General features: G+C 36.0%; 1 protein-coding gene across 1 annotated transcript in view; it reads right to left on the minus strand.

Annotated features, from left to right (window-relative positions):
• dirc2 (disrupted in renal carcinoma 2) overlaps positions 1 to 21183 on the minus strand; it is an 84879-nt gene that overhangs the window by 58524 nt on the left and 5172 nt on the right. The window contains exon 2 of the mRNA XM_015392191.1: positions 16999 to 17092. Within this exon, the coding sequence (XP_015247677.1) occupies positions 16999 to 17092 (94 nt within the window). The remainder of the gene's footprint in view (positions 1 to 16998; positions 17093 to 21183) is intronic.

The following is a 21183-nucleotide window of genomic DNA, read 5'->3' on the forward strand; positions in this document are numbered from 1 at the left end:
GTGCTGCTGCCATCAACACCTTTGTTAATAGATGTTGGAGATCGGCCTGGTTTTCAGTGTAGTCCTGTTTTTCTGACTGTGACTGGCTGGATGTGCTCTTTTCCTCCTCCGACATGGGAGTTGGTTCAGAGCTCGTCTGCCTGGCTGTGTGTTTCCTGGACGGGGCCGCCTTTTACAGCTGCTTTTTGTGTATCTGCTTCTGTCTCCTTGAACCCCAGTCGGCCTCTGCAGATGGCCGCTCACACTGAGCCTGGTTCTCCTGGAGGTTTCATCCTGTTAAAAGGGAGTTTTTCCTCTCCACTGTCACTTCAAGCATGCTTAGTGTGAGGGATTGCCTTTGAGTCAATGTGTCGATGCAATCAACTGGTTTTCCTTAGATAGAAAACTTTGAACCAATTTGACTGTATGATCTGTTTGAACTGAAAATTGCCTTGAGAATGACGTGTTTTGTGAATTGGCACTATAGAAATATAAATAATACATTTTTCTAGTTCATTGAGATTAGGTCATCACTAAAATTAAAAATAGGGTGCAGAATTGGCAAAATGTTACAATATGTTACAAATCCAGCCTTTTTCTAAATCAAGTATCATTGTTAAGTAGTTACCCAAAAAAAGTAGAGCAAAATTAATTTACAGAGAACATACAGTTCATTTTGTCTCTGTAACTTTTAGAACTATGTTGCATAATGTTTTGTAAAAGCCAGAAACTAAGGAATTTCAGTACTTTGAACAAGCTGCCCTCCACATTTTTTTTTATACATTAACTTAGCAAGCAAAGAAATAAAAGGCTGTTTGAAACAGAGCTACACCAAAATGATGCATTTGTTTAAAGCAAGATAAAAACTGATTAGCTCTTTAGAACCACAACTTGTAATGGACTGTTTGATCTTTGTCTTTGATTTGGATTTTTTAATGGTCCTTTCAGGTTTTTCAGTGTCCACTGGAAGTGAATCACCTTCCCCCTTCAATCGATTTCCTCTTTGATCTGCGCTGCTAATGACTTTCAACCCAAAACAATATGTCAACGTTCACCTCAAACTTTGGTTTGAAGCAAAAAAGATACTCCGAAGAAAAGTACTGACATTTATGCAAGTGTGACAGAAAATCTATTGGTACCAAAACTTTCTGCATAAGATGAATCAGGGTATATCTGAAAGCTTCGTGTCAATAAGAACCTGTTTAAAATGCTTTCGCTTTTCAGGAAAGTTATGTCTAAAGAATCATCAAACACTATAATAAAACTATTTTCAATGCTGTGTTTAAATTGATGTTTATCACGTTAGAGTGTTTAACAAATGTAAAATTATCTTGTATGCCTGCTTTCCTCACATCCAGCCCCTGTAAACATTTTTTAGCCCTAACCTTTGGGCCTTACTTGGTCAGAGTCTTCTTTACATATCTCTCATTTGCTCAAACCCTATACCACACAATGGAGCCTGAAGCAGGCCACTTAAAGGTTGGTGGATTTATGGTTGCAGTTCATTAAACTAACTTTTAGGAATCCACTCGCTCTGTTTTTAAAAGCAGCAGAAAACACTTATTTAGACAAGTATTCAGTTTGACTTCTATCTTTATTATTTCATATTTTCATACTGCTTTTTTTTCCTTTGATGTGTCTTTGTAATCTCTGGTTTTTTGTGATGATAACCTTTTTTTTTCTTTTAATCATCTCAATTTGATTTTCAAATATCTGTCTTACTGTAACATCATGCATTTTTATCTATGAGCAATCCTGTATAAATAAACTTTTCTTTTAAATTCACACTAAATAAACAAACTTAAATACATTTCTATATTTGTCGTGTTTTTTTGAACATTCATTTTTATAATAGAGCAGTATTATATACTTTGCAAACAAATTTCCAGGAAGACAAAACAATAAACATATGAAAAAAATTCTATTATTTGAAAACTGAAGCTTTAGCAAAAATAAAAGTAAGTTACTTGGGAAATAAAAAGCATCCCGGACCTCAGAGCTAGAAGAATCTTTTTAGTTTGCTCCCTTGCTGTCTATTAAATCACAGGAGAAATATGATCACCAAAATGCCTCTGATATGACAGCGGATGAAGAAAAATGGTGACAAACAAGAGGAATTAGAGGTCAGCTGAGGACACTGCACTGTGTGAGGAAAGGGAAAGTGGAGGAATGGACCAGCCATTTCAAAAAGTGATGATTAATCAAAGCCGATGAACCCTGTCAGACCGAATTTGATTGAGGACAAGACACAGAAGAAAGCAGCCCTATTGAGAAATCATCCTTCTGCTTCTGGTCCATAAGGGCTTATAGACCCGACAGCCTCCCAAAAAAAACAAAAAAAAAGGCCAACCAAATTCTTGAGCAGAAAACTGCAGCACAGCGATCATTGGTAATATAACAGCCTCCTGCAGAGCAACAGAGGAGTCTGACAGCCAATCAGACAGACTGCAGGCGAAGGAGGAATCAACCTGATTTACACTAATCACACGGCTGTTCTGTATGTTAATGCCAGACGGATAGATGGACAGAGATTGAAATGACAAGAAAATGAATATCTGAAAACAAAGCAGGCGGAAAAGGTTAAAAGGCTGACCTTTTTTCACTAGAGAGTAAGGTCTAATCAGTGACCGCTGATGCAAGCCCTGATTCTTGACCTAACTTCATCAAAACATTCAGCCTCGTTATCAAAGTTTTTTTTTCCCCCCACCAGCTCCACAAACACTATAGAGGACGTTCCTCTGGTCAACGTTCACACGTCCTTAGCTCCATTTGAACCCTTAAAAAAAGGAGTCCTGTAGGCAAGAAATAAACAAGAACTTAACTTTCTCAAAGGGCATAAACAAAGAAAAGGGCGAGCCTCTCAAAGATGAAACAGGTCTGCGGGGGGTCTTTTAGGCAACATAACTGTTTCTACACTACAACAGTGATCAGAGAAGCAGAGAAAGATCCCTGCTGAGATTTAAACGGTCATGCAATGCCGGCGATTGAAGCAGATGTATTTTTTGTGAACACGCCAGCTTCAGGTGTTTAGTTTAACATCTGTTTTTTTTCCTCCTGTCATAATCAAAGACATTTCAGCTCCATATGTCCGATAGAAAACAAGAAGCCGGTTCCAGTTCTTAGGAGGCAGCAGACTCCACAGCAGCACATATAACAGAGCAAGAGCTCTTTAAAAGCTGCAGAAATTAAGGAAAGGGTGACATCTACTGGTGATCAATTGAGCTACATCATTATTGTGACTTTTCTCCTGATAATGCTGGAGATCATCCATTAAAACCTGGCGTCACAAGCTCTGACCTATTACATTTATTATGCAAATGATTCTGAACTGTGTCACACTAACATTTGCAGTGTGATTAATGTTATCTCAACTTTCACCAGGCTTTCTTGTTCTCTCCTTTGAAGAAAAACTCCAAAGAGCTGAAGGTCATGGCTGCCGAGGGCAGCTCTGCCAAAGGAAACAGCAGGCGGCTGTGACTGTGCGCTATTTAGCTTTCGGCTCATCAGATGCCAACGGATGATGTATGGTGTTGTGTAGCTGGACTCAGATAAGGTGAGATGTAGGAACGCTGGGTTGAGGGAGGGAAGAAAAACAACAAAGTTTAGCCTTTGTTGTAATGAAGTTAAAATCCTACTCTGACTGCAAAAGAAAAACAGGTCCGCCAAACCCGTGTTTGTCAAAAGGATGCCTCTGTTGAGCTCTCTAAACACTATGATTTCATTTTTTAGGGTTTTCTGAAAAGTTGTACCTAAAATTACAGGATTAAAAGGAAAGTTGAAGGGCATTTTATTTAGTTTATGGCGCTGTCACACCTTGACGATTTAGCCAGCGCATGCCGACATACGAAAAATTTGGCAAAAACCCTGGCGTACGTTGGGTAAGATTTGTATAAGTTCCGAGCACGCTGAAGCACGCTGGCACACGTCAACATACGGAAATGCACAAATTTTCTTGACGCATACAAACGTATGCTCATACGTGGGCTATAAGTTACAGGTAAGATATCTGATCGTTGACAAACGTTAATTATAAGTTAATGTGTGTAAGTTGTGGTGTCCAGCTAATCCACAACCTATCAAGAACTTATCTCCAACACATATCAACGTATTTGACGTTTTCCAGATGACCGCTGAACGTGGTTCTAACTTGCAGCTACTGAATAATGGCGTATTGGCAGCGCTTTGGTATAGAAGGGGGTTTACAGGAGGTCTGGAAACTGGCAGTAATCCTCCAGACTTCAGACGTACCACAAGGCTAAGACAGGAATACATACAAGCTGTCCTCCAACATTAGACTTATCTCATCAATTTGACTGCTACAGTGGTAGGGTGAGAGAGACGGATGTGTGATGGATCTTCCCTGCTTTCCAGCCTAAGGCCACAACCAACAAACTTCCTAGCAGAAATGAAGCTGAATCTGCTGCATCTGCAAACCTCCTTTCTGTTTCTTTTTTTCTGTTTTTAGACGGTAAACAGCAGCTAGGTTAATACCGCGACTGCAAAGTTTAGAGAAATCTTGTGCTTTTTATGCAGGCTGGGCGCTTCCGGGCACATTGCTGACCCCTCAGTCCACTGGCTTGTGACATTTCATGGGCATCACGTCATGCATAAGTTAGGTTATCTTTGGACATACATTCTGGATTTGTTTTGAATATTCTATGTATACGCCCAAAATAGAAAAAAAAACATTGAAAGTTCAGCGCATGCCAGTGTTTTAGAAGATTTTTATACGTCCGGCATACGCTGGTTAAATCAACAAGGTGTGATAGCGCCATAATATAGACTCCAGTGATAGGGCAGCCACTTTCAGCTCTTCAATTTTGATGGATAAAATTCAGTCAGTGACGAATTGAGGAGATAATGTGTTTGTTTTTTTTAAAGACCCATATGATCACAAACACGGGTCTCCAACACCAGTACTCAAGATCTCCTGTCCAGTAAACTTTAGGCTACATTTACACTGCAGGCCTTAATGCTCAAATAAATTTTTTATAAAATCCGATTGTTTAGCATGGTTGCTCACATTTCCAAATATATGCGACTTGTAAGTGATCTCCCGTCTTAACTGCATTCATACAACGTAAGTGTCCCGCATGCACAGTAGAGGGCGCAATGATGTAACAAGTAGCAAGCGTACTCTTTGTTAAGGGAAGATCTTGAGGACCAATGTTAGAGACCCCTCATATAGAATAGGAAACTTCCTCCAAATTTGGTGATAATAAACAGGTGGGGGTGGGGTGCACGTATGTAAAGCTGATAGAAGAGCATTAGAAATTGATGTGCTGACAGAAGTAAGATTTAGGAGACTCGATCCAGTTTTAATAGCGGACATCGTTCCGATATTAGCCAAAAAAATAATATCAGCCTGCATCTAAAATCTCCAATGCCAATAGAAAAACTCTGCTTCTGTTGAAAGATTCTGTAACCCATTGGTCAATACTACATGGGTTAGTTGTTCTCACACCTTTTCTTGTTGACTATTCTTTTCTGTTTTCGTGATATCACTCAAACCTTTTCTAAAATTCCACTGTATAAAATAAAAAATTAATAAAAGCATAATGCTTTTAGCACTAAAATCGTATAGGGTCAATATCAGTATCAAAACAGCAATATTAGTATTCGGAAATTAAAAAGTTCCATCACAACAACCCCCGTATATAAAATCCAGAATCTTTTTAAGCTGCTTGAGGAAAAGTAGACTTTTTTAAATTAACTGATTTGTTGTTTCCTTAATGAAGGCATAAAAAAGTTTTTTTTGTTTGTTTGTTTGAATAAATCGAACCGTGCAGAATTTCAGCAGTCAAATCTATCAACTTTGCTTCTGCTTTTATAAACATATTCAACATAATCTTAATGTCTCCATTCATGTTTACATCAGAAACTTATAAATAACAGTTAAACATTATAACCTACATCATTCCATTTTAAGTGTTTCTTTTAAACGGTTTCTCATTATTTTCCTTTAGATTTATATTAATGAGTGAAACGAGCAGCACGCTTTCGAAAATGGGCCACATTTTGTTCATTTCCATGATGATTCTGCTACCAAGTTGGTGTCCGTTGTGATAGACGGGACTCCTGCATCCACCAAACATATTGGTGCACGCTAATGACAGCAGCTGTATCCATGTTAATTTGGCGTTTTAGGTATGGATGGAAAATGTCAGTTATGCAATTACAATTTATTTACTATGAAATCTTTATTTTATTTTATTTTTTGTTGGTTTGTTTTTTCCAGCGTTTTATTGCTATTACACTGTCATGAGTACAGAGCAACAATATGAACTCTCTGCATTTAACCCATGCCCTTGGGGAGCAGTGGGCTGCCATTGTGCAGCACCCAGGGAGCAGTATGGGGTTAAGGGTCTTTGCTCAGGGAACCAGAGTGGCAGTCTGTGGGTTTCAAACTCAAAACATCAGGATTCCAAGCTCTATGCTCTAACCACAGTCTTAATTGCGTGTTTTTAATTATTGGTTTTGTAAAGGCCATTCTAGGGATAAACACTCCAAATTAGCCAAGGCTACTAGTGCTATAGCATTTGACATGTGCCTTATTGTATACACAAATAAATAGTTATTTATCCTACCGTGATCTAACAGATAAGTATATAATTCTGGTTTACAAAATTATAAATTATGACTCTATTCCCTGATTTGACTTTTTAAACTGATGGGTATTTAATTAGATTAAAAACAAAAACACATTTAACAAAGAAACTTCATGACACCGTCTACAAATCTAAGTCAAAATAAAGCAATCAGTCAAGAATTAATTTAATGGTAACCGGACCAATTAATTCTAGAGAAAAAGGTGTCAGAATTTAGTTTGCTACTTTTTATTCATTGTTTGAGTGTAAAAAAATATGCTAGAAAATAAAGGCTTGAAATTAACCAAAAAGAAATAAATTGTCACAGCAAATTTTAATAATAAAATGTTGTTTTCTGATTCTTTCTTAGTGTAACACATCAATGACAAGTATTACTTTAATATAACGAAATAAATTTCATGTGACTGCTTATTATGAAGCTTTTTCTGTGAAGAAGTAGGACACTGGACTGTATGCAGCTTCCTGTCCATCCATTTTCTGCATCCATTAAATTTTTAAGGTCATGGGAGGAGGGTAAAACTTTAAGGACGTCGACTCTGAACCAACTGCCGGTTCATAGCAGAGCCAACAAAGAAATATACAAGCAAATGCTCTTATACATTAGGACTATTCAAAAAATAAGAGGAAGCAGGAATACCTGAAATAAAAAACAACAAATGTGAAATGAGACCAAAGAAAGCAGTCTGTCCGATATAAATCTGAATCAACACAACTTGGAGAATAATTTGGTTTTAAATTACTGACAAAATTAAATGTTTGAGATTAGTTTTCTAATTTATACAATCCAAAATCACCAGAACCCATCAATTGGACTATAATAAAAGCTTCAAACACTGATTTTCATCTTAATTTATTATGATCAAAGGCAATGTAACTAATTAATAGGAAATGTAAGAATATCTGTAAGTAGCTCAAATAACCGATAAGATTCTGCTTGGTTTGAAAATTTATCAGGATGAACTGTTTAAAAAAGAGGCAATCAGCCCTCTATCATGTGACTTTGATAAATAACCAGGGCTTCAAACATAGCATGATAATCTTAAGGAAGTCAGCCACCAGTAATCAGAAGTTAGATTATCAGAAGGTTTTATTTATAACATTTTGACTTGAATGGAAAATGTCTCCATTAATAGCTTTCTAATAGAATTCCCAATAGTAGCGAGAGAGTTTATTTATTGTTGTAATTGTCAAAGATTTTCAGGCGGAACAACTGATTCTCATTTAACAGAAACATTATTCAGCAGGAGATGACATTTGGTGATATCCTATCTCCAGGTGGAGCCACAAAGGAAATCAATGCACAGATTACCTACACAATGAACCTCCATTTAGAAAAGGGGTTAATAACTAGAGTGAACTTTCCTGACCTCTTACATTCTCTGAAATAGAAACGATCAAATCAAAATGAAACTAACTGCCTTTTTTTTCCTATATATCGACATGGATGTGAAAGGAGAGTTGTGGTTTAGAAACAAGAATGGTTTTTAGTTTGCTTTCAGGTTCGAGTTCCTCTGTGGATTTGCATTTCTCTTCATTAAGTAACAACAAAAAAAAGAAACCAACATGAACTTGTTAAAAAGTTATATTTCCAATGGGAAAATGAATATTGACAATGAGACAAATGTTATGGTGGTTGTTAGTAGTGGTTAGACTGCAGCATCTCCACAGCAGTTTTCAGCTAACATCTACAACAATTAGTTGCAAAATGGCACTTCAGTTCCTGCAACTTTTAATTTCCTTTTGGGATTAAAAAAATATTTTTTAAATGAATTGACATGAAATCATGCATTTTCCATGTTTTCCTTCTCGTCCCTGACCTTAATAATCCAGGATTTACTTGCAGTGAACGACAGTCACTGGCTTGAATGGTAGTTCCTGTAATTATGTAAACATCAATATTTTGTTGGAATTAATAATCTAAAATTAGATTACCACTGTAATCCTATTTAGCGAGAGTACTAAAGTAATAAGTTAAAGGTGCATCGACTATAAATATGACTTTTTCACATTAAAATGTTTGTTTATTGTTAAAACAGGCCAGACAACGCAGAGTGTGTGAGTAATCGTTTTTTTTTTCCATGTGTGCCCTTTGTTCATACCAAAAAAGCCCACAATTTCGGTTCTCCTCCTTGACTAACGTAATCTATGGAAGGGTGCTAACATTAGCCACACCTTGCTTTTACCATACTTGCCTCTTTTCCATTAAAAAGGGCCGATTCCAACAAAAAGAAACTCCCCTGCAGGCAGTTGGTCAGTGCTGCGGTGTGTGTAACCTTTTAACAATTGTGTAAGTGACATTGACATGACTAGGGCTGAAACAATCAGATTAATCCTGATTAATAGACTATTGAAATAGTCGTCAACTAATTTAGTTATTGATTAGTTGTTAATTGGAGTATAGAGACTCTCAAACATGCCTTTAGCTGACAGAGGGACCTACTTGGAACAGTAATAATACATAGATTGTAAAAAAAATATATAAACATTTTCCATTTAAGAAAAATAATATTTTTTGTCCATCCATATGCTATATGCAGAAATCCTTAAGTGGAAAAGATTTAATTTCGTAAAAAAAAACGTCTTTAAGGAACCTTTGGCTATCTGATTATTTGTCGATTAATCGAAATGAATCAACAGATGAATCAATTTACAATATAATCTTTAGTTGCAGCCCCAGACATAATGGTAAACAAACCATAGCTAACTGCTAAGGTTGCTAACGCTACATTAACACACAAGTTCAATTTTCATGCAAACCATAATAAAAAAAAGAGGTATCATATGGGGTGTTAAATTAAATCAAAAGCCATTTTAGAAGGACTGTATATGTAAAATACCAGGTAATGACTCCTTTAACATCCAAAGGTCAGCTTCAATCCATTCCAGCTGTTTGTCTTGCTGCCAGCAGCCATTTTCACCTCTCTTACTTACTTTAAATCTAACAAAGACTCTAGATAAGGGCTGCAACTAACCATTATTTTGAATATCAAAAGGTTNGTTTTCGTGATATCACTCAAACCTTTTCTAAAATTCCACTGTATAAAATAAAAAAATTAATAAAAGCATAATGCTTTTAGCACTAAAATCGTATAGGGTCAATATCAGTATCAAAACAGCAATATTAGTATTCGGAAATTAAAAAGTTCCATCACAACAACCCCCGTATATAAAATCCAGAATCTTTTTAAGCTGCTTGAGGAAAAGTAGACTTTTTTAAATTAACTGATTTGTTGTTTCCTTAATGAAGGCATAAAAAAGTTTTTTTTGTTTGTTTGTTTGAATAAATCGAACCGTGCAGAATTTCAGCAGTCAAATCTATCAACTTTGCTTCTGCTTTTATAAACATATTCAACATAATCTTAATGTCTCCATTCATGTTTACATCAGAAACTTATAAATAACAGTTAAACATTATAACCTACATCATTCCATTTTAAGTGTTTCTTTTAAACGGTTTCTCATTATTTTCCTTTAGATTTATATTAATGAGTGAAACGAGCAGCACGCTTTCGAAAATGGGCCACATTTTGTTCATTTCCATGATGATTCTGCTACCAAGTTGGTGTCCGTTGTGATAGACGGGACTCCTGCATCCACCAAACATATTGGTGCACGCTAATGACAGCAGCTGTATCCATGTTAATTTGGCGTTTTAGGTATGGATGGAAAATGTCAGTTATGCAATTACAATTTATTTACTATGAAATCTTTATTTTATTTTATTTTTTGTTGGTTTGTTTTTTCCAGCGTTTTATTGCTATTACACTGTCATGAGTACAGAGCAACAATATGAACTCTCTGCATTTAACCCATGCCCTTGGGGAGCAGTGGGCTGCCATTGTGCAGCACCCAGGGAGCAGTATGGGGTTAAGGGTCTTTGCTCAGGGAACCAGAGTGGCAGTCTGTGGGTTTCAAACTCAAAACATCAGGATTCCAAGCTCTATGCTCTAACCACAGTCTTAATTGCGTGTTTTTAATTATTGGTTTTGTAAAGGCCATTCTAGGGATAAACACTCCAAATTAGCCAAGGCTACTAGTGCTATAGCATTTGACATGTGCCTTATTGTATACACAAATAAATAGTTATTTATCCTACCGTGATCTAACAGATAAGCATATAATTCTGGTTTACAAAATTATAAATTATGACTCTATTCCCTGATTTGACTTTTTAAACTGATGGGTATTTAATTAGATTAAAAACAAAAACACATTTAACAAAGAAACTTCATGACACCTTCTACAAATTTAAGTCAAAATAAAGCAATCAGTCAAGAATTAATTTAATGGTAATCGGACCAATTAATTCTAGAGAAAAAGGTGTCAGAATTTAGTTTGCTACTTTTTATTCATTGTTTGAGTGTAAAAAAATATGCTAGAAAATAAAGGCTTGAAATTAACCAAAAAGAAATAAATTGTCACAGCAAATTTTAATAATAAAATGTTGTTTTCTGATTCTTTCTTAGTGTAACACATCAATGACAAGTATTACTTTAATATAACGAAATAAATTTCATGTGACTGCTTATTATGAAGCTTTTTCTGTGAAGAAGTAGGACACTGGACTGTATGCAGCTTCCTGTCCATCCATTTTCTGCATCCATTAAATTTTTAAGGTCATGGGAGGAGGGTAAAACTTTAAGGACGTCGACTCTGAACCAACTGCCGGTTCATAGCAGAGCCAACAAAGAAATATACAAGCAAATGCTCTTATACATTAGGACTATTCAAAAAATAAGAGGAAGCAGGAATACCTGAAATAAAAAACAACAAATGTGAAATGAGACCAAAGAAAGCAGTCTGTCCGATATAAATCTGAATCAACACAACTTGGAGAATAATTTGGTTTTAAATTACTGACAAAATTAAATGTTTGAGATTAGTTTTCTAATTTATACAATCCAAAATCACCAGAACCCATCAATTGGACTATAATAAAAGCTTCAAACACTGATTTTCATCTTAATTTATTATGATCAAAGGCAATGTAACTAATTAATAGGAAATGTAAGAATATCTGTAAGTAGCTCAAATAACCGATAAGATTCTGCTTGGTTTGAAAATTTATCAGGATGAACTGTTTAAAAAAGAGGCAATCAGCCCTCTATCATGTGACTTTGATAAATAACCAGGGCTTCAAACATAGCATGATAATCTTAAGGAAGTCAGCCACCAGTAATCAGAAGTTAGATTATCAGAAGGTTTTATTTATAACATTTTGACTTGAATGGAAAATGTCTCCATTAATAGCTTTCTAATAGAATTCCCAATAGTAGCGAGAGAGTTTATTTATTGTTGTAATTGTCAAAGATTTTCAGGCGGAACAACTGATTCTCATTTAACAGAAACATTATTCAGCAGGAGATGACATTTGGTGATATCCTATCTCCAGGTGGAGCCACAAAGGAAATCAATGCACAGATTACCTACACAATGAACCTCCATTTAGAAAAGGGGTTAATAACTAGAGTGAACTTTCCTGACCTCTTACATTCTCTGAAATAGAAACGATCAAATCAAAATGAAACTAACTGCCTTTTTTTTCCTATATATCGACATGGATGTGAAAGGAGAGTTGTGGTTTAGAAACAAGAATGGTTTTTAGTTTGCTTTCAGGTTCGAGTTCCTCTGTGGATTTGCATTTCTCTTCATTAAGTAACAACAAAAAAAAGAAACCAACATGAACTTGTTAAAAAGTTATATTTCCAATGGGAAAATGAATATTGACAATGAGACAAATGTTATGGTGGTTGTTAGTAGTGGTTAGACTGCAGCATCTCCACAGCAGTTTTCAGCTAACATCTACAACAATTAGTTGCAAAATGGCACTTCAGTTCCTGCAACTTTTAATTTCCTTTTGGGATTAAAAAAATATTTTTTAAATGAATTGACATGAAATCATGCATTTTCCATGTTTTCCTTCTCGTCCCTGACCTTAATAATCCAGGATTTACTTGCAGTGAACGACAGTCACTGGCTTGAATGGTAGTTCCTGTAATTATGTAAACATCAATATTTTGTTGGAATTAATAATCTAAAATTAGATTACCACTGTAATCCTATTTAGCGAGAGTACTAAAGTAATAAGTTAAAGGTGCATCGACCATAAATATGACTTTTTCACATTAAAATGTTTGTTTATTGTTAAAACAGGCCAGACAACGCAGAGTGTGTGAGTAATCGTTTTTTTTTTCCATGTGTGCCCTTTGTTCATACCAAAAAAGCCCACAATTTCGGTTCTCCTCCTTGGCTAACGTAATCTATGGAAGGGTGCTAACATTAGCCACACCTTTCTTTTACCATACTTGCCTCTTTTCCATTAAAAAGGGCCGATTCCAACAATCAGAAACTCCCCTGCAGGCAGTTGGTCAGTGCTGCGGTGTGTGTAACCTTTTAACAATTGTGTAAGTGACATTGACATGACTAGGGCTGAAACAATCAGATTAATCCTGATTAATAGACTATTGAAATAGTCGTCAACTAATTTAGTTATTGATTAGTTGTTAATTGGAGTATAGAGACTCTCAAACATGCCTTTAGCTGACAGAGGGACCTACTTAGAACAGTAATAATATAGATTGTAAAAAAAAATATATATAAACATTTTTCATTTAAGATAAAAATATTTTTTGTCCATCCATATGCTATATGCAGAAATCCTTAAGTGGAAAAGATTTAATTTCGTAAAAAAAAACGTCTTTAAGGAACCTTTGGCTATCTGATTATTTGTCGATTAATCGAAATGAATCAACAGATGAATCAATTTACAATATAATCTTTAGTTGCAGCCCCAGACATAATGGTAAACAAACCATAGCTAACTGCTAAGGTTGCTAACGCTACATTAACACACAAGTTCAATTTTCATGCAAACCATAATAAAAAAAAGAGGTATCATATGGGGTGTTAAATTAAATCAAAAGCCATTTTAGAAGGACTGTATATGTAAAATACCAGGTAATGACTCCTTTAACATCCAAAGGTCAGCTTCAATCCATTCCAGCTGTTTGTCTTGCTGCCAGCAGCCATTTTCACCTCTCTTACTTACTTTAAATCTAACAAAGACTCTAGATAAGGGCTGCAACTAACCATTATTTTGAATATCAAAAGGTTCCTTAAAGGAGATTTTTTTTCAAAGTCAAACCAGGTGAAACTAAAGCTTTTCCAGCTGGCTGGATAGAGCATTTTGATGGACAAAAAAGTTTATTTTATTCTAAAAGCAAAATGTTCATACATTTTTTTTTTTTTTTTTGATCAATTTACTGCTATAAGTGAGTTTCTCTGTCAGCTAAAGGCATGTTTTAGAGTCTCTATACTGCAGTTAACGATTTATCAATTACTATATTAGTTGACGATTGTTTCAATAACTGATTAATCCGATTAATTGTTTCAGCCCTAATCTAGACTGAGCAGCAATGTCTTTCCTGTCCTCCATTGTTGCGTTGTCTTTGTGTTACAAATAAGGCTACATCCACACTGCAGGCCTTGATGATCAATTTAGATTTTTTTTGTGAAATCCAATTTTCTTTATGTTGCCGTTCACATTTCCAAATATATGCGACTTGATATGATCTGCTGTGTAAACTGCAGTCGTACAATGCGAGTCTCCCGCATGAGCAGTAGAGGACGCAATGACGTCACAAGCAAGCGTACTTCGTGTTTACGGAAGTAAACATGGATGGTAGTGCCGGAGCGCATCTAGCGATCTTTCCCAACCATAAAAACACAATCTTTTCAAGATGGTTAAACATAAATACTGCTCTCCGCATCGTCTGCCATGGTTGGTGTTTTTCTGGCCGCTTTTTCATAGCAAGATCCAGAGTACCTTTGTCCAGTATTAATGGCGTTCAGGTCGGAAAAATGCGATCTGGCGTTCAGACACAGGTCGCATTTGAAAGGATCAGCTTCATATCGGATTCAGGATCACATAGCCAAGTAGCCTGGGTCGCATTGAAAAACATTGGATCTGTGTTGTTCAGACTGCCATTAAAAGATCAGATTCGGGTCGCATATGGGCCAAAAAACTTGGATTTGGGTCACTTCAGGCTGCAGTGTGAACATTGCCCAAATCATGTCACCTTTCAAAGCACCTTTCTATGACGACTAAACCCAGATTGAGATGGTACCTCTCAACAACAAAACCTGAATAATGTAAGGGTCTTAATCTTAAATTCTGAAGGGTGACCTGTAACTTTTAGATATGTATTTTGCTCTAGAAACCTGAATCAAATGGCTGAACTTCCACAGTAAAAGCAATCAAGCTCTCAGGTTTTGCAAATGATTTCATTTTGGGAGTCGGGTATGTTGAAGCAGAGAAGCATCTAAAATGTGCAGGACAAATAAAAGAGACTAGCAGTTCAGGAGGGTTAGGACGGAGCAAGACCGCATGGGGTTTTGGGAACAAATATGCACATATTTATCTCTCTGTTTAAAAAGATTTGCTACCAAGTTTTGTATCCTCTGGAAAATAAGCACTAAGCCCCATATAAAGTGTATACATAGCAGTGGTGACAACAGCATGGATTACCTTCTTAAAGTATCTTAAAGAATTTCCTCCTTTTGAGCCGTCTGTCTCAAATCATTAAAGCCTGAACTAATAGCTGCCAAGCTCTGTGGTAACATTAATACCCAACTATAGTGATGTAGTCAGCCTAGAGGGGTTCCACTCAAAGATCAACACAGTATGGTTTTTATAATCGGCTTAGGAAAACGTTGCCTCCACACAAGAATACACAGCACCAACGATGACGCTGTAGCAAAAACAGGAAATTAAAAAAATACCATACCTAAAGTGACAGATATTATAAAACCAAACAGTCAGATATAAGAAAAAAACATCAGACTGTAAAGAAAAAAACTGAAATGTTCTACATTAATATATTTACTAAAGGTGCATTATTAGGGGGAGGTAATTAGGGGGAGTAAAGGTAATTAAATGTAATTAGGGGGTTTGGGGGCCTAGTGGTTAGGGCATAGAGCCCTAACCACCACAATAAGAGCAAGTGTGATTGTGGCCAGTTTCTTAGAAGCATCTTGCTAACCAGTTAGCAACTTAGCACTAGTAGGTTCCCAATGGGAAATTCCATTGGGACTAAGTAGCACTAAATTGGAAATGACACTGTCAACGAACGCTATGGACAGTGCAAACATGCAAGAGGAGGAGAGTTTTGTGTCTGAGGTCGTGGATGAGTCTCCTCTATTATACATTTGTTATTTAGAGGAAAGTGGGGACAAATTTGTTTTGGAAGAGGACGCCAGGGCGGCAGAAGCTTGGTTCGGTGTAGAAGGCTTACAGCCGTACATGTTTGAGCCCTTGCCTCGCAACGCTGCCAGTTCTGTTAGCTCTATGCCTGCTGAAGACACAGACGTCCATCCCCGTGAACACTGGGACGGAACTCAATGGTAAGTTAGCGATTCTTTTTTCTTATTTCAGCTGTTGCATATATTAGCTGCGACATATGAATCAAGATGCTATGACCAAAAAACCTTGATTGACAGATGACTGTTGATATATGATTGGTTGAATTTAGGTGTACAGGCTGATGTATAACTAATTGGCCTGCATAAGATAACGAAAAAAAAAAAACATAGATTTTAAGAAAAGATTTTTTTTTTTAAATAGAAATGTGGTAAATTTAGAGAAAACATCATCTGATATAGAGTACATTTATAAACATGTTTAAGCCAAAATGATTTGACATTAAAATATGATTTCCCTACGACTTTAAGTAGAGTCATCCAGGCCTTCATGTCTAGAAAAACCTTTGTTAGTGGAATATGAATCTGAGTGTCATGTATATAACAGTGAAATAAATACAGCTTTACAATGTGGGTAGCAACTAGCCACATTTACTGAATTACATTTATCTGGATACTTTTTGAACAGAAGTACATCTAGAAATAGTTGTACTTTCCCATACTTCAATAATATTCTTTTGAGAGTACTGCTTCTCCAAACTGTGTAATATCTCTGGTCACTTCACCCACCATGAGTAACTCACAGGATGTTCTTCTTCTGTGAATACTGCTTTTATTAGTTTAAGGTGAAAAATGATTTAGTAAAGTGTCTTCTGCCCAAATTTATGTTGTTGTAATATTATTATTTATTTATGTTAATACATTTGAAATACTGGAAATGTGCAATTTAAACATTAACTCAGAAGTTACAATAATGACTGCCTGTGACGTCTCACGTGACAGCGGATTGAGACAAGAAGAGGTCCAAACTCTGCAGCTTCCTTCTCATTCAGCAGGTTAAAAAAATATGTTTATGTTTAACACCTTTAGCTCTGAAATCCATGACTTCTGGCTGCACTGCTTTTCACAAGTTACTCTGTGCCTCGTTTCCACCCACAGCATCACACTGGCCCTCCAAAACCGTCTGTTTCCATTATGCATGCAGGAGTCTTACCATCGTCTGAGGTGCAGGTCGGTCAGCGGGATGCTTCGCATGACTGATCCTAGCAGCATGAAGAAGGCAGAGAGCAGGAGGGAAGCCCGTAAGCCTGGACAGCAAAAAGAAATACAAATGTTAGAGAAGCTGATAAAAGGAAACTGGAAAAACTGTCTGAAAATAAAACGAAACGTGAGCATGGTTTGTTGTAGAAAATAAACCAAACAAGCACGACTGAAACGGATCACTCAACAGGAATATTTACCAGGAATTCGTTCAAGACTCACCCCAATAAATATTTCTTTATTAAATTCATCTGCTTTGCTGAATAAAACTGCATCCAATCTATAAAGATATTACCTACTTTTGTAGCCAAAGAGCAAAAAGGTTTTACTCCGTTATGAAAGCTTATTACCCACTGCAAAGGTACTGCTTTACCTTTTTTTAAGGACAATAAAAAACAGCAGCAAAAAATTTTTTTTGATTGCTTTAATAAATGAGGATCTTTCATGATAGCAGGATAGGACATACCATGATTGTGTTAAAGTAACTAAATATGATTAAGTAAATGCCAAAAGCAAGGATATATATATATATGTATATATATATACATATATTTTTTTTTATCTTCTTGATTTTACCGGCATTGGGCTAGTAAAATATAAAAAATATCCAAAGTCAGTTTCTAATCGGGGTGACAATTGGTAAGAGTGTTGCCATATAATAGGGTCACGATATATTGCTTTATAAGTGCTTTTTATATGTTCATTAGAGGATATTGATCAAGTCAAAAACCTTTTGTTTCAAAGTATCCCATTTATCATTCACACATTTTTTTTTTTTACACATTTTCACTGAAAAAAAGAAAATTTTACATACACAGCAATCATAAAGTACAAGTTTTTGACTAAAAGTACTGTGCAGACATATCAAAGTAGTCATTAAAACATAATGACAGCACTGTAACTGCTATGAGTAAGAACATTAAGTATAAAGTGCCCCGATTTACGGACAATGTACAAAAATGAGAAAAATTTGTTTTCCTTATTGTAGGAGAAATATTTTTTTTTTAATCAATATAAGGAGCTGAAAGACTGATTTCTTATCGATCAGCCGAAAATCCTCATATATCATCAAATCATTTTCCCCGCACTGAAGCAATGATTCGGATTAATCATGAATAGTCGATTATTGAAGAAAAGGTCAGCTAATTAAGTTACTGATAATTCATTAACTGGAGTATAGAGACTCTAAAACTTGGCCTTGGCTGAAAGAGAAAACAATTTATTGCAGTGATTATACCAAAATTGTAAAAAGAAAATCGAAGAAATTTGGCATTTAAGATAAAAAAAACATTTTCTAAAGTAAATATGCTCTATCCAGCAGAACTCCTCAAGTGGAAAAGTTTTAGTTTCATTTGGTTTAATTCTGTAAAAACAAAACATTCTTTAAGGAACCTTTGGCTAACCGATTATTCAAACGATTGATCAATTAACATATCAGTCGATTAGTAAAAGCTTCCTTGACCTTATCCATTCTTGATTGCTGTACTGTATATTCAATGCTTTATTTTTATGCCATTTATTCAAAATTACATCTTTTGTTTACCTAAAGCATGCAGATTATGGCCTGTTTTGTGCTTATTCATTACATTTGATTTAATTGTCTATTTTATTCCATGTGTATAGATCATTTTCACAAAAATAAAGAAATAAGTTAAATATATCCTGGTGTTTTTTTTTTGTTTTTTTTTTTATATGTGCTTTTTTGGCCTCAGCATCTGACCCAAAGAATGTTTGTGTCCTGCTTTTAATGCCTTAAGAGAATGTTTAGGCTTTTACCTTAATAGAAACTGTATTCTGTTAGAATTGGGGGCTCTGTATTTGCTTCTGAACCTTCTCAACAACTTGAATCCTTTTTTTTTTTAAACCATTAAGTTGCAAATTTACAAAATGTTTGGGACTATTGTCTTGTAACCACTTTTTACTTCCAAGTTACACTTGTTTTGTAATCCCTCAGATCCCATCACTGTGAAATAGAACAGAACCTTCAAACATTATTCAGAATGTTCCTGGTTGCATCTTTATATTGTCTCTCTGATACAGTTTTATACTTTATGTTGTTTACTTTCCTTGCACTAAAGTAGATGCTACTGTGACAAAAAAAAACATTCCCTCAGGGATCAATAAAGACCAAATCTAATCTAACCAAGAATGACGTTTGCTATGAGAGGAATGCTCCGTGTTTTTTTTTTCCAAAAACATGTCTGTGTGTTTTAGATCGACACCAGAGGAAGAAGTATTTTAAGAACTTGTGCAATACAGACATTGTTAAATATTTGATGACAACAGAAGATGTGAAAATCCATGTTGTTATTTTTAATTCTCTCTGGATCAATCAGTAGTTCTATCATTGTAGCCATGATTTATGAGTCCTTGAATCCTTTTCCTTTCCTCTTGTCTGGTGTCAGATTATCTATTAAGTGATCGATCAGACATTTGAAGTAACAAAGGCTGCTGTGGGCGGGACATTCAAGGACTTCCCAAGACCCTGCTTCAGAAGTCTGAGCAGGGAGCAAATATCCTGGGTCAACTTATTCAGCTCTATGAAAGCAGTAAATGACAGCAAAATTCAAGAATATGTTTAATTCAGGCAAGGTCAAGATATAAGCTATTCTGTTGAACCTTTAGCAGCTGAATTACACAGCATTTGCGGCTTTACAGGAGAAATGCAGTTAGTATTTTGTAAGGAGCTAAAACTTGGTACATTACTTAATATGAAAGAGAGCAGACAAACTGCTAAATATAATATATTTCTGTCTCTACAGCTCCGTGCCAAACAGCTATAGAATAACACACAGATACATGTTTAATCAAAAAAGAAAAACCTTTTTTTTTGAGGTTTTTTGTACGTTTTTTTCCGCACTAGTGGCTATTTTTTTGGATAGTAAGGCTGACAGGAAAGGGGGTATGAGAGAGGGGGAGAGACATGCGTCGAGGAATACGGCCTCCGTACATGGGTCGCGTGCGCCACCACTGTTCTCCCTGCACGCCCAACCTTTTAACAAAGGTATATTCTTTATTTAGTGAAGCAGCAGTGAACATAAGCCACTGTAAAATATGATTAAACAAAACCTAAACTAGGCAAAAGAAGAAAAAAAAAAAAAAAAGAGACTCTTTGATCAGCCCAGTCTGAGTTTGGATTTCGAAAACCCCCATGTCTCGCCCACTAACTGGGATCATTCTCCTCTCTACTAATGAAAAAGGTTGATATCATAGATAATTTGGGATAGATCCATAAATTGGGATGGACCTCATGGATAACTGTACAATTTAATGCTACATTCATGACAGTTTGCCTAGTATAAAAACTGAGTGAAGCATAAAGTTCTTTGTTATGTCATATGAGTGCAGTTTCCTTATTGACTGTTAATAACGGCTATGTTAAAGAAATATTTGAATCGGAATCAAAAATCTAATAAATCTAAGAAGCATAATGAGCACGAACAGTGTTTACTCCTCTACATCTCCAGGCTGCTCCAGTAAACGGACATGGCATTTACTTTCAGGTCGGTCAAATGTGCGACAGACTCAGGATAAGCTTAAAGGTATAGTTGGGGATTTTTGCGAATTTTTGAAAAGATCCGCCCTTTCCACTTAAGAAAAAAACCTTGCACCCTCTCCCAAGACGGGAAGTCTGTTAAGCCGGGCATTCACTATACATTTTTTCCCCTTTTTGGGACGATTCTCAAGTCGTGCAGGAATTTTTCGATTGGGTCGAGTTTCTGCTTCATCGTGCGTTGTGCGTGACCACCTCTCAATCACGAACCGAAAGGTTGGGAGAAAATCAAACATGTTTGAAATTCAGTTGAGCATCGTAGGATCACATTAGAGCGTCATGCCGCACGGTGTAGAACATGCATTGTGAGCTGTGAACTTTAAAACCCAACGGTTTCGTCATACAGTTTGAGCTGTAGCTGCGTGCAACGATTGATAATATCGCAATGTATGTTCGGCTTTAAACGTGTGCGAGGGCGTGCACAAGCCCATTTCTCCTCATGCAAACTCTGTTTAAGAGTTGTTGTTTGCAACGCTCATGCAAGCTTACTTTCCAATAGAAGATTTGCACTTTTTCCACAATGACAGACTCACTATCAGTAAGTAAAAATACGGACGAGCACATTGGACGGCCTTACTTAACCCT

Source organism: Cyprinodon variegatus, unplaced genomic scaffold (assembly GCF_000732505.1).
Source record: "Cyprinodon variegatus isolate N-32 unplaced genomic scaffold, C_variegatus-1.0 Scaffold578, whole genome shotgun sequence".
Taxonomy (NCBI): domain Eukaryota; kingdom Metazoa; phylum Chordata; class Actinopteri; order Cyprinodontiformes; family Cyprinodontidae; genus Cyprinodon; species Cyprinodon variegatus.